This window comes from Ochotona princeps, chromosome 8, assembly GCF_030435755.1.
Source record: "Ochotona princeps isolate mOchPri1 chromosome 8, mOchPri1.hap1, whole genome shotgun sequence".
In the NCBI taxonomy this organism is placed as follows: domain Eukaryota; kingdom Metazoa; phylum Chordata; class Mammalia; order Lagomorpha; family Ochotonidae; genus Ochotona; species Ochotona princeps.
In genome coordinates this window covers 71,253,165-71,273,332 of record NC_080839.1, presented here as the reverse complement: position 1 = coordinate 71,273,332, position 20,168 = coordinate 71,253,165, and the positions used below count along the sequence as shown (strand labels likewise).

Sequence of the window (20,168 nt, the reverse complement as noted above, 5' to 3'; positions counted from 1 at the left end):
TGGATTGATTCTATTTCTCAGCCATTCCAAACTGAGCTACTGTGAACATGGGGGCACTGATAACTCTCTCATATGCTGATTTTGTTTTTCTAGATCAGTTCCCAGAGGTGGAATAGTGGGGTCATATGGTAGAACTTTGAGAATGGTTTCATTAGTTCACATTTCCACAAACAGTGGATTAGAGTACCTTTTTTCCCCACCATATCCTTGACAGAAATGATCACTATTATTATTATTTTGAGTGATAGCCATTCTTTACTGGCAAGGTAAACTTTCGTTGTGGTTTTTATTTACATTTCCCAAATGACTAGTGTACCAAGCATTTTTTTTTTTCATGTTTGTTGGCCATTTGAGTTTAATCCTTTGAGAAATGCCTGTTCATATCCTTTGCTCATTTCTTAACTGGAGTGTTTGTTGTTTTCACTGTTGAATTTCTTGATGTCTTTATCCTGTGTATTAATTCTCTATCAGTTGCATGGCTTTCAAATATTTTCCCATTCTGTTGACTGCCTCGTCACTGTGTGGATGGTTTACTCTGAATTTCCTTTCCCATTTGTTTATTTTTGTTTTCATTGCCTGTTCTTCTGGGGTCTTTTCCAAGAAGTCTTTGTAGCAGGTTAATTCTTTTACAATTTATTTTTATTTGAAAGGCAGAGTTACAGAGAAAGAAACACACACACACACAGACACAAAGAGAGACACAAAGAAAGACAAAGAGAGAGCGAGAGAGAAAGAGAATTTTCTGTTTTTACTGGGTTACTTCTCAAATGACTCAGGTGAAATGGTGTGAGGCCAGGAACCTGGAGCTTTTCCAGATCTCTCATGTGAGTGCAGCGGTCCAAGGACTGGTGGCCTGCACTCTTGCCTTCTCATGCCATTAACAGGGACGTAGATTAGAAGTAGAGATACTGAGACTCAAACCAGTGCCCATATGCAATGTTGGCAACACCTATGGAAGCTTAGCTTACTACACCATGTTGCAAATCCTGCAGATAATTTTGATGTTACAAATGTTCAAATAGCCCTTGGCACATAAAAAATTTCCTACCCCTGTGTTATAATATTGGTGTGGATGATTTAGGATTTTCAATTCTGTTTACATCACTTGGTCTTACTTGATTTTTTTCTCAAATAGCATGGGCAAAAATTGAATTTGTCAGGACATACTCTTTTTAAAGACCTGAATGACTTTTTCTTTTACACTTCACAAAATGAAATAAAACTATGAAGAGTCTGTTTTACAAAATGATGATACTACTGTTGAAAATACCCATTTTTTTCTTTTATGAAAAGAGTAATGTAGATATTTTGACAAGTGGGAAGAGGAAAGGAATCTAGATTTTATGTACTTGTTTGGAATTTATTTTAGAAAGTGATTCTGTCTGGTAAAAAAAAACCCTGGCTTTCATTATTTTAATTTGGTTAGTTTTTTAAAGCACCCAATATTATGAAAGCCATGCACATGTATGTGTGAAGAATAGATCTGAGATTTATAAAGTGAGTTTGAGTGGCATGAAGCGAGAGGAAGAGAAAGGGGACTAGAGAAGAGGTGAACAGGAGGTTAATGGCTTTGAGAGGGTTTATAGGGTGCTACCTGGAGAGAAGTGAATCACTGTAGGTTTTTTTTTTTCCCAGCTTAAATTGCCAGGGGATATTTTGAGCTTTTGACATATTTTTCTTTCTTTTCAATCTTACAAGCACCAAGAGGCACAAGGCAGCACAAAGTATCTATGGTTTTCTCACTGTGAATGATTTGGGTTGATAGAAGGCAGTAAATCAATACAGGGTGCCCAAGCTGTACTTTAGGAAGAGAACAGAAATAGCAGTTGGTTCTTCCACTTTGTGGCCAAGTGCCTTCATATACACAGATGTGTCTGATTTGAGACTCCCTGTGTCCTTCACATACTAATATCAATAACTCCTCAGAAGGGGTAGCATTCTTCAATAAAGGTGGTTAATGAATGTGCATATTAAAACCGCCAGTTTCTACCTTCTTCCACTTTTTAAAAACATTTTTTTAAAGATTTATTTATTTTTATTGGAAAGGCGGATATACAGAGAGGAAGAGAGACAGAGAGGAAGATCTTCCATCCGATGCTTCACTCCCAAAGCAGCCACAACAACTGGAGCTGAGCCAATCTAAAGCCAGGAGCCAGGAGCTCTTCTGGGTCTCCCACGTGGGTGCAGGGTCCCAAGACGTTGGGTCGTCCTCGACTGCTTTCCCTAGCCAGCAGGGAGCTGGATGGGAAGCGGGTCTGCCGAGATTAGAATCTGTGCCCATACGGGATCCCGGCACGTGCAAGGTGAGGACTTTAACCACTATGCTATCGCACTGGGCCCTGCACTTTTTTTTTTCAAAAGCTGAATTCCCATAGTTAGGTGAGTGTGATGAAACACTAAATTCTCATAGTTGAGGCATAATGAGGAGTCTGGGCCATAAAAGTTGGATAAAGTTGGCTATAGTTCAAGCCTTAGTTTTCCTAATATGAGTGTATAACATGTAGCATCTAGGATTATTGGAGAATTAGAAGAAATGATTGACTCATTCATTTGTATTTGTTCCTTGTATAATAATTCCCAGTTGTTGCACTAGTTGCTTCGAACAAAAGAATGAACAATAGTATGTGTGAGGTTAGTGCAGGCCTCAAAGAGCAAATTTTTCTTACTATCTTCTTAATGGAGAATCTTAACTTGTTCACAAAGAATAATACATCAAACTCCTGTGTAGGCATTACCCAAATGCAACAGTTATTAATTCATAACAATCTTATATGATTGCAACCCTATTTTGACCATGTGTTTTTATGAAACAAATCCTAAGCACTGTATGATTTTATCCAAAATACTTTAACATATACTGCTATGATGGGGAAAATATGGGTTATTTGGAGATTTGGGTCCTTATGGAATACTGTGTTTTTAAAAACCAATTGTGTAGGTCAAATAGTTGACGTGGTCTCAAAAGAAATATCAGTTATTTATTGAACTGAATTTGCAGGCAGAGATACTGACAAGAGATTTCCCACCCACTGACTCACTCCTCAAGAGCCCTCCAAGGGCCTGGGGATGGGTCAGGAGGAAGCTGGGTGCTTGGAACTGTCTTCAGCTCTCATGCTGGCAGCAGGAACCCAACGACCTGTGCCATCTCTTGCTGCCTCCCAGGGTATGCATTGGTAGAAAACTGGACCTGGAAGCTGAACCTGGACCTCTGATTTGGGATATGAGCATTCCAGAGTCTTAACCGCTGAGCCAGATGCCTGCCCCCTGAGGACTTCTGATGCAATCAGGAGATGGTAAATACAGCTTGTAGGAGACTGTTGCTGGCAGAACATGGCATAATATTTTTCAGTAAGTCTTCTTTTTTTTCTTTTAAAGATTTATTTATTTTTGTTGCAAAGGCAGATACACAGAAAGAAAGATCTTCTGTCCACTGTTTCACTCCCTAAGTAACCATAATGGCCGGAGCTGAGCTGATCCAAAGTCAGGAGCCAGGAACTTCTTCTGGGTCTCCCATGTGGGTGCTGGGTCCCGAGGCTTTGTGCCATCCTCTACTGCTTTCCCAGGCCTCAAACAGGGAGTTGTAAGGGAAGTGGAGCATCTGGGACATTGACCAGTAACCATATGGGATCCTGGTGTATTCAAGGCAAGGATTTAGCCAGTAGACTATTGCTCTGGGACCAAACCTTCCTTTTTATAAGTAGAGGGAGTACATTGAAAAATAATAAAACATATGCATAGTAAAACCCAGCAACATAATTGTGTGTTTTCATTGTCACACATTATATACTCTATTTAATTGTATGTGCTTTACTTTTCAATGACTGGCAATAGAGCAGGCTTGCTTATACTGGTAACATCGTAAACCGTCAGCAATGTGTTGTGTGATGTAGTGATTGCCCTATCATCACTAGATAGTAGGAAATTTCTGCTCTGTTACAGCCTTCTGGAACCACTGTGACATAGGCAATCCACTGTTGACTAAAATGTTATATAGTACATGGCTGCTTTTCTGAAAAAGGAGGGTTTTTTTGTTTTTATCAAAGACTTATTTATTTTTTGTTAGTAGGTCAGATTTTTACAGAGAAATAAGAAGAGATGGAGAGAGAAGCCTTCTGTCAGGTGGTTCACTCTCCAGTTGATTACGTTGGCAGAGCTGAGCTGCTGCAGTACAAAGGAGCCAGAGCTGGCCCTGGGCTGTCCTCCAGAGCTCCCCTGTAATCAGGACTGGAGCAAAGTTAACAAGAGTGATCCAGGCAGCTGCATCCTTCCACTGGGCTGAACTGCCCTTCCCTTCCAAATATGATCATCCACACTTTCTTTGGTACCCAGGTGGGATTCAACAGCCTCCCATGTGAGTGCAAGGACTCAAGGCCCTCAACCATCCTCTGCTGCTTTCTCAGACCATAAGCAGAGAGCTGAATTGAAAGTGAAGCAAGTAGGGTATGAATTAGCACCCATGGGATGCTGGTGCTTGCAGGTGGAAAATTAGCCTGATATGTCACTGTGCTGTTGCCAACATGTCTTTATTTAAGAACATAATTGTAATACCATTAAGGCAATGAAAAATCAATGATCAATGGTTATTTTATATTATCACATGTATAGTTGGCATTCAGGTGTTCTGGACACACACATATATATATACACACATATGTATATATATTTCATATATATCCCCTCTTTATATATGTATAGATACATATTATATATGTATGTAGATATACATGTATATATGTATGTATATCTATATATATTTTTTTAAAAGATTTATTCATTTTATTACAGCCAGATATACACAGAGGAGGAGAGACAGAGAGGAAGATCTTCTGTCTGATGATTCACTCCCCAAGTGAGCCGCAACGGGCCGATGCGCGCCGACCCGAAGCTGGGAATCTGGAACCTCTTCCTGGTCTCCCACACGGGTGCAGTGTCCCAATGCATTGGGCCATCCTCAACTGCCTTCCCAGGCCACAAGCAGGGAGCTGGATGGGAAGTGGAGCTGCCGGGACCAGAACCGGCACCCATATGGGATCCCCGGGGCTTTCAAGGCGAGGACTTTTAGCCGCTAGGCCACGCCGCCGGGCCCGCATATCTATATGCCGGAGACCAGCTCCAGCTGAGTCCGGAGCTCGAGAAGGGTGCGTGGATGAGGCACGAAGAGAGAAAGAAAGGAGAGACGGACCACTAGGATTCCTTGATCATTGTGGACCCCGCAAGAAAGCTGTCCGCTTTATTTATGCAGAAGCAGTACAAAGTTTTCTTTTAGGGGCATTTTGACGTAGCTTCAGGGGGGCACAATTTACAACTTCTTGAGAAATGATTGAGGAAGGATTCCACATTCCTTCCTTATCTTGGCTTGCCAGTCTTCATCTGCTCTCCTCAGATCTGGGCTATAACCTAGGCGCCACCTGTGTCAACCAGACCCCTACCTTGAATTACGTATGAGTTAAAAGGTCTGGGGCCTTGGTTTATGGGGATTGGTGTTATTGACATTAGTTGGCCATTAGGTCTGTAAGCTCACATAATTTGTTGACCAAACAAGTAAAGCAAGGGTTATAACGGCGGAAAGAATTGCAGTTAGCAATGAGCTAAGTTACTCTATTTAAGTTTCAACTCTGCAATGGATGAGTGAGTGTTTCCAAAGACAGTTCTACAAATTGTTCCAGTATTAAACAAGGCATTATCCATTCCAACGTTGCAACCAAGAGTTTCTCAGTAGACAACACATCTTATGCAGTAATACACTCCTACTACAATTCTTATTCTACAACTTATCTATCACTAAATGGGAGAAATACATCAAGAGAGAAAAAACATGAAGATCTAAGACAAAAAGTTTTAAACATTACATTCCTCTACAACTGCAGGCTCTACAACTTCATAAGTGATCAAACAATAATCAAAAATATATCTTTATGATGTTAGTGAAATCACCCTGTATTTCCTTTAGCTAAAAATTTATGAAAACAACTAAAGCAACTGCATTTTTTATATTCTTTTTTTTTTTTTTTTTTAAAGATTTATTCATTTTATTACAGCCAGATATATACAGAGGAGAGACAGAGAGGAAGATCTTCCGTCCGATGATTCACTCCCCAAGTGAGCCGCAACGGGCCGGTGCGCGCTGATCCGAAGCCGGGAACCTGGAACCTCTTCCGGGTCTCCCACGCGGGTGCAGTGTCCCAATGCATTGGGCCGTCCTCAACTGCTTTCCCAGGCCACAAGCAGGGAGCTGGATGGGAAGTGGAGCTGCCGGGATTAGAACCGGCGCCCATATGGGATCCCGGGGCTTTCAAGGCGAGGACTTTAGCTGCTAGGCCACGCCGCCGGGCCCCATTTTTTATATTCTAAAGAATTGCAAGGACAGGCTAACCTTTAAGACCACAGTAACTATATTTTTTGCCTTAGCAGGATAGGCTTCAGGGTTACAGTAGCTATATTCTTCGTCATAGTAGGATGGCCTTTAGGGTCACAGTAACTATATTCTTTGTCATAGCAGGATGGCCTTTAGGGTCACAGTAACTATATTCTTTGTCATAGCAGAATGACCTTTAGGGTCACAGTAACAAGATAACTTTTAGGGTTCCTCTTATCAAGCCATTTCCCAGAAAGCATGCTAAATATCTGGGCCAGATTTTATGGCAATGGGTAAACAGCACAGACTTAATTATACTCCTGTGTGTAGTTAAAGGCTCACTCACCAGGACATCCTCAGTAACATTAACTCTTAAGCTCACGTTGGTTGTAAAAGCCATCTCACAGGGGCAGACAATGCCTCAATAGATTACATAGTGGGATGGTTGAGTGCCCATGCGAAGGGGGGTGAAAACTGTGTCAAGGTGGTCAGAGATGAATCCACTGAGCCCTGCTAAGCAGCTGGTAGCTCCCCGGGCCCTGCCAGTCAGGGAGCTGTTCTCTTCACACCTTCGTGTTATTCACACCTACTGCATGGACCCCATCATCTATATATCTTAAAAAGCATATATAATATATCTATATATGTATATATGTGTATTTATATATACATATAACTGTGTGCCTTAACATTGACATCTTTTGTTTAATTAATTACATTGCATTATGTGATACAGGTTTATAGGCACTGGGATTTCCCCCACCCCTCCCCCCATGGTGGATTCCTCCACCTTGTTGCATTACCACAGTTCAAATTCAGTTGAGATTCTTTCATTGCAAGCATATACCAAGCATAGAGTCCAGCATCTTATTGTCCAGATAAGTTCAACGGCTTCTTGGGGAGATCATCAACATTGAAATCTATAGGAAGCCCGATGCCTTGGATCCGTCTGCTATGACTCTCTGTTGTCATTTGTCCTGTTTAGTTTTCCATAGTCTGAATTTTGCTGATTGCACCATCCTTGTGCTTTTGGAATGTTCCTTCGAGATACTTGTGTTGCTTTCATTAAATTTGGCAGAGCTGAAAGATCCAGAGGCTCAATCAAATTAAGGTTAGTTTCCAGTTTTGGCTGCGATGCTGTAGAATCGTCAGTTTGTGTGAGTGCTTCTGGAAAGGGCCGTGTGATTTATTGCTGCTGGGATACAATGGGCTTCCTTGAAGGGTCCACGTCTTTATCCTTGTGGTTTCCATGGTACGGCATTTTCCAACAGCTTTTGTTTTTAAAAATTTTTAAAATTATTTTTAAAATAATTAAAAATTTCTACCTATATACATTTTATTCATTCTATATATGTAGTTTAAGAATATGGTCACACTTCGCTTACTCCTTTGCTTCCCACCAATGTCTCTCCCTCTTCCTTCTCTTGAACAATATTTGCAGTATCGTAATTTAAATCATATCCACAAATTTAATGTGCCACTAATCATAATATTCAACAAGCAAAAAGTAAAAAGACCACAAAACTGTATTTCAACCTGTGCATAAACATAGGCTGAAAACAACCATCCTATCCCAAAGTGGCCATTTCACTCCTACATGCTTGTGTGTTCTATTTTAGCTGCCATATATCAGAGAAAATATGATATTTGTGTTTTTGAGACTGACTTATCGTGATAAGCACAACAATTTTCAGTTGCTTCAGTTTTAGTGCAAAAGACAAGCTTTCATTCTTTTTTTTTGTGGCTGAATAGTATTTAACATTTGCTTTACATAGCCATCTGTTGGTGAGCATGTGGGTTGATTCTGTGTCTTAGCTATGGTGAATTGAGCTGCATTAGACGCGGGTGTACAAATAATCCTCTCATGTTCTCATTTCATTTCGTTTGGGTAGATCCTCAGGAGAAGGTTGGTTGGATCATATGGTAGATTTATTTCCACATATTTGAAGAATCTCCAAACTGTCCTCCATAATGATCATACCAGTTTACATTCCCACCAAAAGGGCATTAGAGTGCCTCCCCGCTCCACCACCAATCCTAGCCAGCATTTACTGGTTTTTGAATTTTGGATGGTAACCGTTCTAACTGGGGTGAGGTGAAATCCCACTGTGATTTTCATTTGTATTTACTTGATGGCTAGTGAACCTGAGCATCTTTTACATTTGTTGGCCATTTGTATTTCATCCTTTGAAAATTGCCTATTCATGTATTTTCCCCTTTTCTTTACTGTTTTATTATTGAGTTTCTTGAAGTTTTTTTTTTTTTATATATCCTGGATAGTAATTTGAAAATGTTTTCTTCCGTCTTATTGGCTGCCTCTTCGCTATGTTGTTGGGTTCCTTTGTAGTGCAGAAGTTTCTTAGCTCGATGAAACACCCTTCTGTTGTTTTTGCTTTAATTGCCTATGCTTCTGGGGTCTTTTCCACCAAGGAGTCTTTGCTTTTTTCCATGTCTTGCATAGTTTCTCCTTTGTTTTCCCCTAGTAATTTGATGGTATCTCATAGATTTAGATCCTTGATCTGTTTCAAGTAGTTTTATATGGTGTGAAAGGGGGATCTTGTTCCATATTTCCACACGTGCAGATCCGATTTTACCAGCATAATTTGTTGAAGAGACTGTTCTTTCTCCCTGGATTGATTTCAGTTTGCTTGTCATGAATTAGTTGGTTGAAGACATGTGAGTTAATTTTAGGTTTTCTTTTCCAGTTCGTTGATCTGAACCAGGCTGTTTTGATTGCAGCTGCCCTGTAGTAAGTTTGAAGTCTGGTATTTTGATGTCTCCAGTTTCGTTTTTGTTGTTTAAGGTTGTTGTTAGGATTCCATGTGCATTTTGGCATCTGGTCCTGGGCTTGTGTCTTTGGGAGGGTCTTTCTTACTGATTCGATGTCTCTCTGTGTCAGTTATTTATGTTTTGTTTCCTTTGTCATTATGACTCAATCTAGTATGATTGTATTTGTTGGAAATCTGTCCATTTCTTTTAGATTTTCCGATTTGTGGTGTAAACAGCTTTCATTGGAGGTTTAGGAGCTATGGGGGAATCATAGCTCAGTTCTGTTTTTCATTAAGAATTATAAAATGATGAGATCTTATTTCTGCAATGCTTTCATTTATTGACTATCAACTCATTTAATAATTTTTGATATACTTTATATACAATACAATTTACCTTTAAGGTATTTAATTTCATGGCATTTTGTTTAATCATCAGACTATGTAAGCATCTAATCCTAGAATTTTTATCACTTCTAAAAGAAGCCAGTAGTCATTCGTCATTCCCGTTTCCACTTGACCTAACCCCTGGCAGTCCCTGATCTGCTCTCTGTGTCTCTGGGTTTGCCTTTTCTGGCTGTTTCATATAAATGGAATATATATGGTATTTTCACATATATTGCCTTTTATGGGTGCTGGATTTTTTCATTGGTATAATATTGCAAGGTTGCTCCATTTGAAAGTATGTATCAGTACTTATTTGCTTTTATTGCCAGGTAATAATCTCTTTTATGGACTTACACAGTTAACTTATCGGCTCATCAATCGAGGGGCATTTGGGTTATCTTTTGTTCTGGCTATCATGAGTCACGCTGCCATGAATAGTAACTAAATGTTTTGTTTGAGTACATTGTTACATCTCTTGGAACAATGCTTAGAAGTGGCATTTCCAGGTTATTTGGTACTCTATATTTAAATCTTTGAGAAACTTTTCTAAACCATTTTCCAAAATAGCTACATTGCTTTACATTGCCTCTTAAAATGCACAAGGGCTCCTAATTCATCACACCCTTGCCAGGATTTGTATTATAATATTTGTATTATTATTGCCTTTAGACTATATCCATTATAGTGGTATAAAAATAGCCTCTTACTATGATTTTTATTTATATCTCCTTAATGCTTGATATGGTCACTGCTTTTTCCTTTTTCCTTTTAGCTGTTTCTGTATCTTTCATGAGGTATCTGTCAAAATCATTTGTTCAGTTTCACATTGATTATTTTCCTTTTTATTGTTGAGTTGAAAGAGTTCTCTGTTCTGGATAATGAATCCTTATTACATATGTGATTGGCAAATATTTTCTCCCAGTTTGTGAGTTATTTAATTTTCTTATAATTTTTCTTTGGCTTGATAATGTTCTTGAAGAACAAATATTTTACATTTTGATGGAGTTAATTTATAAAGATTATTGATTTGTAGTGTTCTTGGGTTCAGTTTTTCTGAGCTGGCATCGTATTTTTCAGAATGAGCTGGAAAGCATACTTCTATGTTTTGGAAAAATTTGTGGAGGACAGTGTTAATTCTTCTTTAAATGTGCAATACAGTCACTAGTGAAGCTGTTACAATGGACTTGAGCTTTATGTGGGAAGGTAAAAATATCTTAAATCCTGTATCTTGTTGTAGGTTTATTCAGTTTTCTTTTCCTGTTGCAGCTCTATAGGTTGTGTCTTTCCAGCAATTGGTCTACTTCAAATAGGCTCTTGAGTTGATATAATTATTTTTATAATTATTTTTATTTCTGCAAGGTTAGCAGTAGTATCCTCTTTGTTGCTCCTTATGTTGCTAATGTGGGTCTCCTGTTTAATCTTGGTCACTGTAGCTAAAGATTTGTCAATTTTGTTGACCTTTTTGGGTAAGTGATTTTTGGCTTTTTTGATTTTTTTTGTTTTGTTTTGATTCTTTCCAATTGTATTAATTTCTACTGCATTCTTTTTAATCTCCTGCTTTACTTTGGGTGTAGTGTCATTTATTTTTCTTTTTCCGGTTTGTAAGGGTAGAAGTTTGATCACCAGTTTAAAGTATTTACTTCTCTAATACATGTGTTTTCTGCTATGCAAGTTCTTCCAAGCAGTGCTGTGGCAGCATTTATAACATTGTTCATCTCAAAGTATTTTAAATTTCTCCTTGGAATCTCTGGTTATTTAGGAAACTGAATTCATTTCCACATGTTTTTGAAATTCTAGCTTTCCTCTAGTTGTTTATACCAGCTTTTATATGATTTTGACTGGTGGGCATCCTTGTGCGAGTTCAGTACTCTTAGATTTGTTAGAGACTTTATTTTATGATATAACATAATCTGTGCTGGGGAATTTTTCCTGAGTTTCCAGAAAGATGTGTATTCTGCTCTTACTGTGTGAAGTGTGCTGCAAATGTCTGATTTTTTAGTTCATGATATTGACTCTTCTGATTGTCCCATTGTTGTTGGAAGTGTGATATTGCAGCCTTGAATGGTTATTGTTGATTTGTTTATTCACCTTTGAGCTCTGTTGGTTTCTGTGGCAGACATCGTTGAAGTTCTAATGCTAGGTATATATATCAAATCCTTAAGCATTTTGATGGGCCTTTTTACCACTATAAAACATTCTTTATCTGTAGTAACAACTTTTATGTTAAATTTTATTTTATATGATATCAATATTTAGTTATTATTTCCTAGTTATTGTTTTTATTCTCTTTCTTTTAAAAAGATGGTTATTTATTTTTATCCATTTGAAAGGCACGGTGATGGTCTGTCTGCTTGTTCACTCATCAGATGGTGACATAACCAGGGCTAGATCAGGTCACACTGCAGAGCCAGAGCCTTCTGGCAGGTGTTCCAGGATCCTGGAACCGTCACCTGCTGTCTCCTGGTCTGGTACTAGGATGTTGGAATCTGAAGGTAGGGGTGGGACTTGATCTCAGGCAGAGATTCCAAGTGGTGGCTCAACTCATTGCCCTCAGCTCCTACTCCTATTCTCTTACTTGAGTTTTGAATGTTAGTATTTTGTAGCTTAACCTTTCAATTATGTAATGATACTTTTTAAGTTATTGAAATTTTATTAAAAAACAATGTTCTGTCATTGACTACTCCATAGTTTTACTAGAGCATCATTCATGCAGGAGAGCAGAAAAAATGTTTGAGTTTTTTTCCCACATTGTGCAATAATGAATTAGTGCTATAGCACCCTCCAAAAGACCAGTGTATTTCTTATATAAAATAGTATGAATTCCGACTTCACTTTCAGTTCATTGCAGGCTTCTTTTTCCTCCCAAGTTCATTAGTGAGAAGCTGAGCCTGAACGTTGGAAATCTGGAAGCTGGGGCTTGAACCAGGCACCCCATTATGTGATATGGAATGCTGGTGTCCAAAATACCTGCTTAACCTGTAGCAACATCATGGCTGTCTGGAAGCTGGGTCTTTATTCTCTTTTTCTAGACAAGATACCTGTTGTGGGCTGCCCTGAGAAGGGACTGTGACCTTGACTGAGGGCAATTCCCAAAGAGGGATTCAGCTGAGAGCTTTCAGCTGTTAACACTGCGGGAGGTGTGAGAGCGAGTGTGTTGGTTCGAAGGGTCAATATGGTGCTGCTGCGTGGTGCTGGCTACCTTACACTTCTTCCAGGCCTGTTAAGTGAATGGAGCTGGGTAGTACAATTGCCTTCTAACAAAAGAATTTAGGATTACTGGGTTTTAACTTTTGGTCTTTTTATTGTGTCTTTTCTTTTGCACCCCAAATGTCAGGGTTCTTAATAACAATAATGTATCAGTTTATTTCCTTTATATGTATGTAAGAGTCTCAGAATAATTATACTGTATGATTCTTGAAAATACTTTAAGATTTTTACAGTTTTTTTTTGCCTAAAATATGTACTACTAGGCTTATATAGCCAACTGGTGTTTTTGGGTCCAGCTTGTGTCACAGTGGGTTAAGCCAATATCTGTGATGTTGGTATCTCATGTGGGTATCTGCTTGGTAATTTGCTTTAGCCAATGGCCTCCAATTTGCTTTTTACCTCCTACTTAGCTATCTGAGAAATCTTTTTGATCACACTATATGTGGCTACTCCACACAATTTATGGGAAAATGGGATTAAAAGTTATTTTGATGCAAAAAATGTTAAATTCCATGCAAATTTTTTCATAATAAGCAGTTTTCTCCTCAGGTCTTCAAAAAGTTTATGAAAACAGGGATTATGAGAAAAACTATGCATAGACTGCCAAGTTTCATGTACCAAAATAAGCTTATCTTTTCATTCCATTTTCCATGAATATTTGAAATTAAAAAAAAAAATCATTTAAAATTTAGTTTTTCAAGGTTAGAGCGAGAGATCTCCCATGTGCTGTGCCACTCTCCCTCCCCAGGTGTTTGCAATAGCCAGGGCTGGATCAAGCCCCACCAGGGTTTCCCATGCGGACGACAAGGCTATCACCCGTTGCTCCCAGGATATGCTTGAGGAGGAAGCTGGGACTTGAATCCAGGTACTCCGATATGGGATGTGGGTGTCCCAGATGTCATCTTAACTCTACTGTTTCAAAAGACTGCCCCCTCCAGGAGCATTTCTAAGTATACATACTCCTGTATATATAAACTATAAATATAAAAGCATATGTAGATAGATCTTTGATCCAGGAACTGTTTTGAAAGGTGTAAATGGAAGGATATGAAATAAATGCTTGCTGGAATATAGGAATGTAGAAAATAATAATGTCGGGCATCTTGTCTTCTTTATGTGACTTTGTGTAGGTCAGCTGAATGATGCTGTGGAATGGGGAGTGCAGAGCTTGGCACAGGAGCCAGGCACAGGCCTCTGCCATCCAACTCTTATGTTTGAAATGCCCACTCATCCCTTTAGATCCCTCTTCCTCATCTGCCAGTCCCAGTGTAGGAATGAGGAGCAAATGATACAAGGAATGCTTGCCACTGGCAGGGACTCTGCGTACAGCGATGCCTCCTGCAGTTTGTAAAGGTGGGAGCTCCTTCCTCCTCAGTTCAGCTGGCTGCTGTGGGGCAAACACAGGAAACCATTACTGAGAGGCGGGCCATGCACGAATCTGAGAGGGAGCATAGGATCAGATCCAGACGGGGTGATTTCTATTTCTCTCATCTGAATGCCCACAATGAGAAGTAAGATATTACATGTTGCCTTTATGATTACACTTTATGGAACGCATTGACCTCATAACAGGTTCCCTTCCAGTGCAGAGTGAATTGAATGCAAGCAGGGCAAAGTGAGAGGACTGATGGGCTGGGTGGTAACCATGTTCTACATGGAAGTTACTGCCAAGAAGCTGGGACAGAGGTCACTCACCCCATAATTGTGCGACATCATAGGCAAATGGGTTCATGGAGACAGATGCCGACCTTCTGTCGCTTTAGGTCTGGAGCCTCGCATGGAGATGAACAATAATCCCCCCAGAGAATAACTTCCATTAAAGTCTTAACACAAGCTTAGTTAAACTCATTCCTTGGAACATTCTCCTGCTCTGTTTGCCACAAGCCATGAGCTTGATTGCAGAGATCTGGAATTCCACAGATATTTGGACCAAATTAGAGCTCGGATTTAGGCTCTTCCAAGAAGATATCTACCCCAAAATAGCAAGCCGAGAGGGAAAATCAAGTCCTTTGAAGAGATCAGCTAGTCTGTTAGATGGAACATCAAGCCGTGCTGTGGTCTCTGGTTTCAGGGAATACGGCACATTCAGTTTTGAAGTTTCAGGAGCAGATGTGTATTCTCTATGGTCGCAGATTTCCTCCTGGGGCACGTTGCAGTAGGCTGTGTTTCAAGGCTGTGACCTCTGGTATATTCTTTGCAGAGGCGGAGTCTTTTCTTGCTGACAGTTTTTGGTTTCTGCAGTTCTAAAGGAAAAATGATCTTGCTTTCTATAGGCATTCAGGGGAAAAACACGTTGCTGCCCATCCAATTATGCAGCTTGGAAACACATATTCCTTTGACTTTTCTGTATCCTATCCATTTTTTCCAGTAAGTCACTTGCACTGTGTAAACCTGAGTTTGTCGCTCCCTCTGCCTATTAGGCAGCTCTATGCACTTGAATCATGGCCCGTTTTGTTGCCATCTGCTATCCTTGGCCCTGATTTCTCCCTCCCAAGATCCACCTCCCTCCCCCTGTTGTCAGTGAGGTCTCTCTATCTTTTCTTTTGTAATTTATGAGGGAAAGAAGTTTATTTTGCTGATGATTCTGAAAGCTGTGAAGTCTGAGAGCATGGTAGTGGCAGGTGGGGAGGGCTTCAGGCTGTGCCATTACATGGTGGGAAGATGGAAGAGCAAGTCTCAACAGAGCCTTTCTGTGTCCCAGTCACAATTACAAGTAGGTCCACTTGTTGATAAGAACTTTAATGGCCTTGCCTACTGGGTAAGATGCAGATCCACATGGAAGTATGGAGCTCTTCATAGTGTGCCTGCTGTCAGCTCTCTGACCCCCTCTGTCACTAGGAAAGCCCTTTCATCCTTCTGTTTGAGGGAACTTTGCTTGAGACTTCAGCTTTCTAGTTGTATGCCACTGTGCTGGGAAGCCAGGGGTCACTGCTCTGTTCGCAAGAATCCCAAAGGTGCTTAACTCTCACATAGAATCTCCCTTTCTGCCTTGGATTACTGGATCCCACCAAGGGAGAGAACAAGGGTGGGGAGTAAAGTGTAGAGAACATAGACTTTGGAGATTATTCATCTGAGTTTAAAAGTTGGCTCTGGCATTTGCCTGTTGTGTGTTCTTGGGCACATTCTCTCTGAGTATTCTTTCCTGCGTGCCTGCCTGACAGTGTTGGGGGGATTAAACGATAAAACATGAGCAAGACACTTTAATAGTGCGCAGTGATATCTGAATCTGAGAGTCCTCTGCTCTTTTTGGTGTCTGGGCCCTCTCTCAGAGGAAGTGTCATTGTGTTGGGTGATGGTTGAAGCCTGCTATTTTCACTCTGAGAAATGGATCCAGCACATCCTGGTTAACATGAGAGGGAAAACAGGCTGTGTGCTTGGCTAGGGTAGGTTCTCCATAGAGAGAGAATCATAGAGTAGGGTTATAATGGAGACTGATGGTGAAGGGAGGAAAGAGGTGGGAGAGGAATATGTTTCTGTTGGGAATCTGATAGTGCCATGAAGTTAGAAAGGCTTCCCCAAGCCAGTTTCTTTCCTAGGCAATGTACCTGAAATACCATCCGGTGAGTGTAATACTATCTTTAAGATGTAGGATACTTAAGGACGGGGGTATAATTATAGCATCTGGATTGTCCCTGACCAAACACAGGCAATAGAGTTTTCTCTTCCAGCAGTAGTGCACTGGTGCAGAGGGGAAGCCTTTGTCCTGTGTAAGTGGTGAGCTCAATCAGAAGTGAGAGTGTGTGAGAGAGCTGTTTCTGAGGGTGCCTTGGCAGTCCTGATGACAGGCAGAGCTGAGTGGCAAGACAGAAGCTCCTGGTGTCATGTCTGAGCTATGCATCCCACTCAGGGACAGCCTCACTAGCCAAGGCTCTGGAGATGCTTATGTTGTGTGAGTGATCTGAAATGCATGGTTTTATTGGGCCAGTGCAAAGGTAAGAGGTAAATTTTATATGCTTAATAAACATATAAATAGGAATTTGAGCATCATGATTATTGCAGTCTTTAAAAAAAAAAGCCAGATACATAAGTCCAAATTATTTTTAAACCTATTTTGTGTTGATTTTCTTCTCATCAACATTTTCATATTTATAGCATTTCCTGCTTTCTTTTTCCAAGCCTGTCACCCTGGAAAGAGCAGAATGAAAATAAGCCTGACCCAGCAGGCTGGCACGGAACACTAATAACCGTCTTGTGCTCCCTGCAGGTGCAGTGTGACCTTCCTCACGTCCCATCCCTCTGCCTTCCGGACCCACCATGGTGTTTGGTGAGTTTTTCCATCGTCCTGGATCAGAGGAGGAACTTGTCAACTTGAATGTTGGGGGCTTTAAGCAATCTGTTGACCAGAGCACACTCCTGCGCTTCCCTCACACTCGCCTGGGGAGGCTGCTCATGTGCCACTCCGAAGAGGCCATCCTGGAGCTGTGCGATGACTACAGCGTGGCTGATAAAGAGTACTATTTTGATCGTAACCCCTCACTGTTCAGATATGTGTTGAACTTTTATTACACGGGGAAGCTGCATGTGATGGAGGAGCTGTGCGTGTTCTCCTTCTGCCAGGAGATTGAGTACTGGGGCATCAATGAGCTCTTCATTGATTCATGCTGCAGCAACCGCTACCAAGAGCGCAAGGAGGAGAGCCATGAGAAAGACTGGGACCAGAAAAGCAACGATGTGAGTACCGACACCTCCTTTGAAGAGTCGTCTCTGTTTGAGAAAGAGCTGGAGAAGTTTGACCAGCTGCGATTTGGCCAGCTTCGGAAGAAAATCTGGATCCGAATGGAGAACCCGGCGTACTGTCTGTCTGCCAAGCTGATTGCCATCTCATCTTTGAGCGTGGTGCTGGCCTCCATTGTGGCCATGTGTGTTCACAGCATGTCGGAGTTCCAAAACGAGGACGGGGAGGTGGATGACCCGGTTCTGGAAGGTGTGGAGATTGCTTGTATCGCTTGGTTCACTGGAGAGCTCGCCATCCGGCTGGTTGCTGCTCCCTGTCAGAAGAAATTCTGGAAGAACCCTCTGAACATAATAGACTTTGTCTCCATTATCCCCTTCTATGCCACGTTGGCAGTAGACACCAAGGAGGAAGAGAGCGAAGACATCGAGAACATGGGCAAGGTGGTCCAGATCCTTCGGCTGATGCGGATTTTCCGAATTCTGAAGCTTGCCCGGCACTCTGTAGGCCTGCGATCTCTGGGTGCCACGCTCAGACACAGCTACCATGAAGTGGGGCTGCTGCTTCTCTTCCTGTCCGTGGGCATCTCAATCTTCTCTGTGCTTATCTACTCTGTGGAGAAAGATGACCATTCATCCAGCCTTTCCAGCATCCCCATCTGCTGGTGGTGGGCCACCATCAGCATGACCACCGTGGGCTACGGAGACACCCACCCGGTCACCTTGGCTGGAAAGCTCATTGCCAGCACATGCATCATCTGTGGCATCTTGGTAGTGGCCCTGCCTATCACCATCATCTTCAACAAGTTTTCTAAGTACTACCAGAAGCAGAAGGACATTGATGTGGATCAGTGCAGTGAGGACCCACCAGAGAAGTGTCCAGAACTACCTTACTTTAACATTAGGGATCTTTATGCACAGCGGGTGCACACATTCATCACCAGTCTGTCTTCTGTGGGCATTGTGGTGAGCGATCCTGACTCTACAGACGCTTCAAGCATTGAAGACAATGAGGACATTTACAACACCGCATCCTTGGAGAATTGCACAGCAAAATGAGCAGGGATGTTTGTGCCTGTATCTCTTGTCCCTTCCCAACATTAGGTTAACACAGCTTTATAAACCTTAATGGGTTCATTAAAAATCATTTAATTCTCAGGGTGTACCTTTCAGCCATAGTTGGACATTCATTGCTGAATTCCGAAATGATAGAGTTATCTTTATTTTTCTCAGTGAGATCAATTAAATGCCTTGTGCTGAAATTTATTTTTTACAAGAGAGAGTTGTGATATGATTTTTGGGAAAAAAATGGAACATGCTCTTGGATGGGGTTTGTTGCTGTGGCTTATGTGTCATTCTTTGTTTGTCATTTACTCACATTGAGCTAACTGTAAACTACTGACAGGTAGAGTCAAAGGCCCAGCTGGCAGAAGACTACATGCATGTATGATTCACAAAACGAGACCATGCATGTAAATCCATGTTCAAGTTCTTGACATGGAAATTAGGAACCTAATAAACTTCCTAATTGAGTATGGAGAACGTCTTGGCTGTGTATTTTTATGTTGGTTAAGTCTATTTCAATATATTCATAATTGACTTAGAACGGAAATGTTCCTTTTGGAGTATCAAGAGTTCTGATTTTATGTTGGTTCTTGTATAGTTGTACAGTTTCATGTATACAACTGTGGTAGGCCAGTGCATTTGGTCGGGACTTGGTGGTGGACCTGGCTGGAAATGGAAGGACTTGTACTGTCCAGTATAAGTTGTACTGTCCAGCATAAATGGATGTGTTTAGGGACTTCTAAAAGTTCTTAGAAAATATGTATTATGAAAAACTAGGTGGGATTAAGACTTTTTTTATTAAAGTAAGATTTATTTATTTTTATACAAAAGCCAGATTTAAAGAGAGAAAGAGAGGTAGAGACAGAGAGATCTTTCATCCACTGGTTTATCTCCCAAATGGTCACAGTGACTAGAGCTGAGCTGATCTGAAGCCAGAGACAAGTAGCTTATTCTGGGTCTTCATGGATGCTGGGGTCCAAGGCCTTGGGGCATCCACTGCTATTTCCTGTGTCATATGCAGGGGGCTGAATCAGAAGTGGAGCATCTAGAACACAAACTGATTCCCATGTGGAATGCCATATCACAGGTAAAGGATTAACCTCTTATGATACCATGATTGCCCCAGATTTAAGACTTCTCCTGCCAACATAAATATATTTTTTAAATTTTAGGGATCTCAGGACGGGGCGTCTCATTAATGGATCCCAGACGCCAGCCACCATGTGCACGTGGTGAGCTGTCCCCTGGCCTGCCTGGGCTCCAGGGGCTGCTCCCTTCAGGGTGAGTACACTGAGGGGGGAAGTCTCCGTGACTGGGCAGGTCTGAGGCCCACCTGCTGCCTTCATTGGGTGGTGAATGGGATTGGGGAGGGGCGCGACCTTGGGGCTGGGGGTTTAAACTTCCAGCAGCCTCCTGGCTGCTGGTGGGACTCTGAGGACGTGGCGTCTTATGCCTGGATCCCAGACACCAGCCACAATGTGCACGTGGTGAGCTGTCCCCAGGCGACCAGGGCGCCATTTGGTGCCAGGCTCCGCCTGCTGGCCGCCCAGCCTAGACCCCTGGGGTTTTGGTTCTTTGAATTGCTGCTTAGGTAGCTCCAGGTTGAACCCACTGTGCTTCTGGGACGTGAATCAATCCTAAAGATTCCCAATGACAGTAACTCTTCCTTTGAAGAACTTGTAATCACTGAACAATGCTGAACACCAAACACCTCC

At 41.4% G+C, this 20,168-nt stretch overlaps 1 protein-coding gene across 1 annotated transcript in view; it reads left to right on the top strand.

Annotated features, from left to right (window-relative positions):
- The window catches only part of KCNS3 (potassium voltage-gated channel modifier subfamily S member 3), a 51,459-nt gene extending 32,532 nt beyond the window's left edge, over nucleotides 1-18,927 (top strand). The window contains exon 3 of the mRNA XM_004582611.3: nucleotides 16,922-18,927. Coding sequence (XP_004582668.2) covers nucleotides 16,972-18,447 — 1,476 coding nt within the window. The 5' untranslated portion in view covers nucleotides 16,922-16,971 and the 3' untranslated portion in view covers nucleotides 18,448-18,927. The remainder of the gene's footprint in view (nucleotides 1-16,921) is intronic.
- The last annotated feature ends 1,241 nt before the right edge of the window (nucleotides 18,928-20,168 follow it).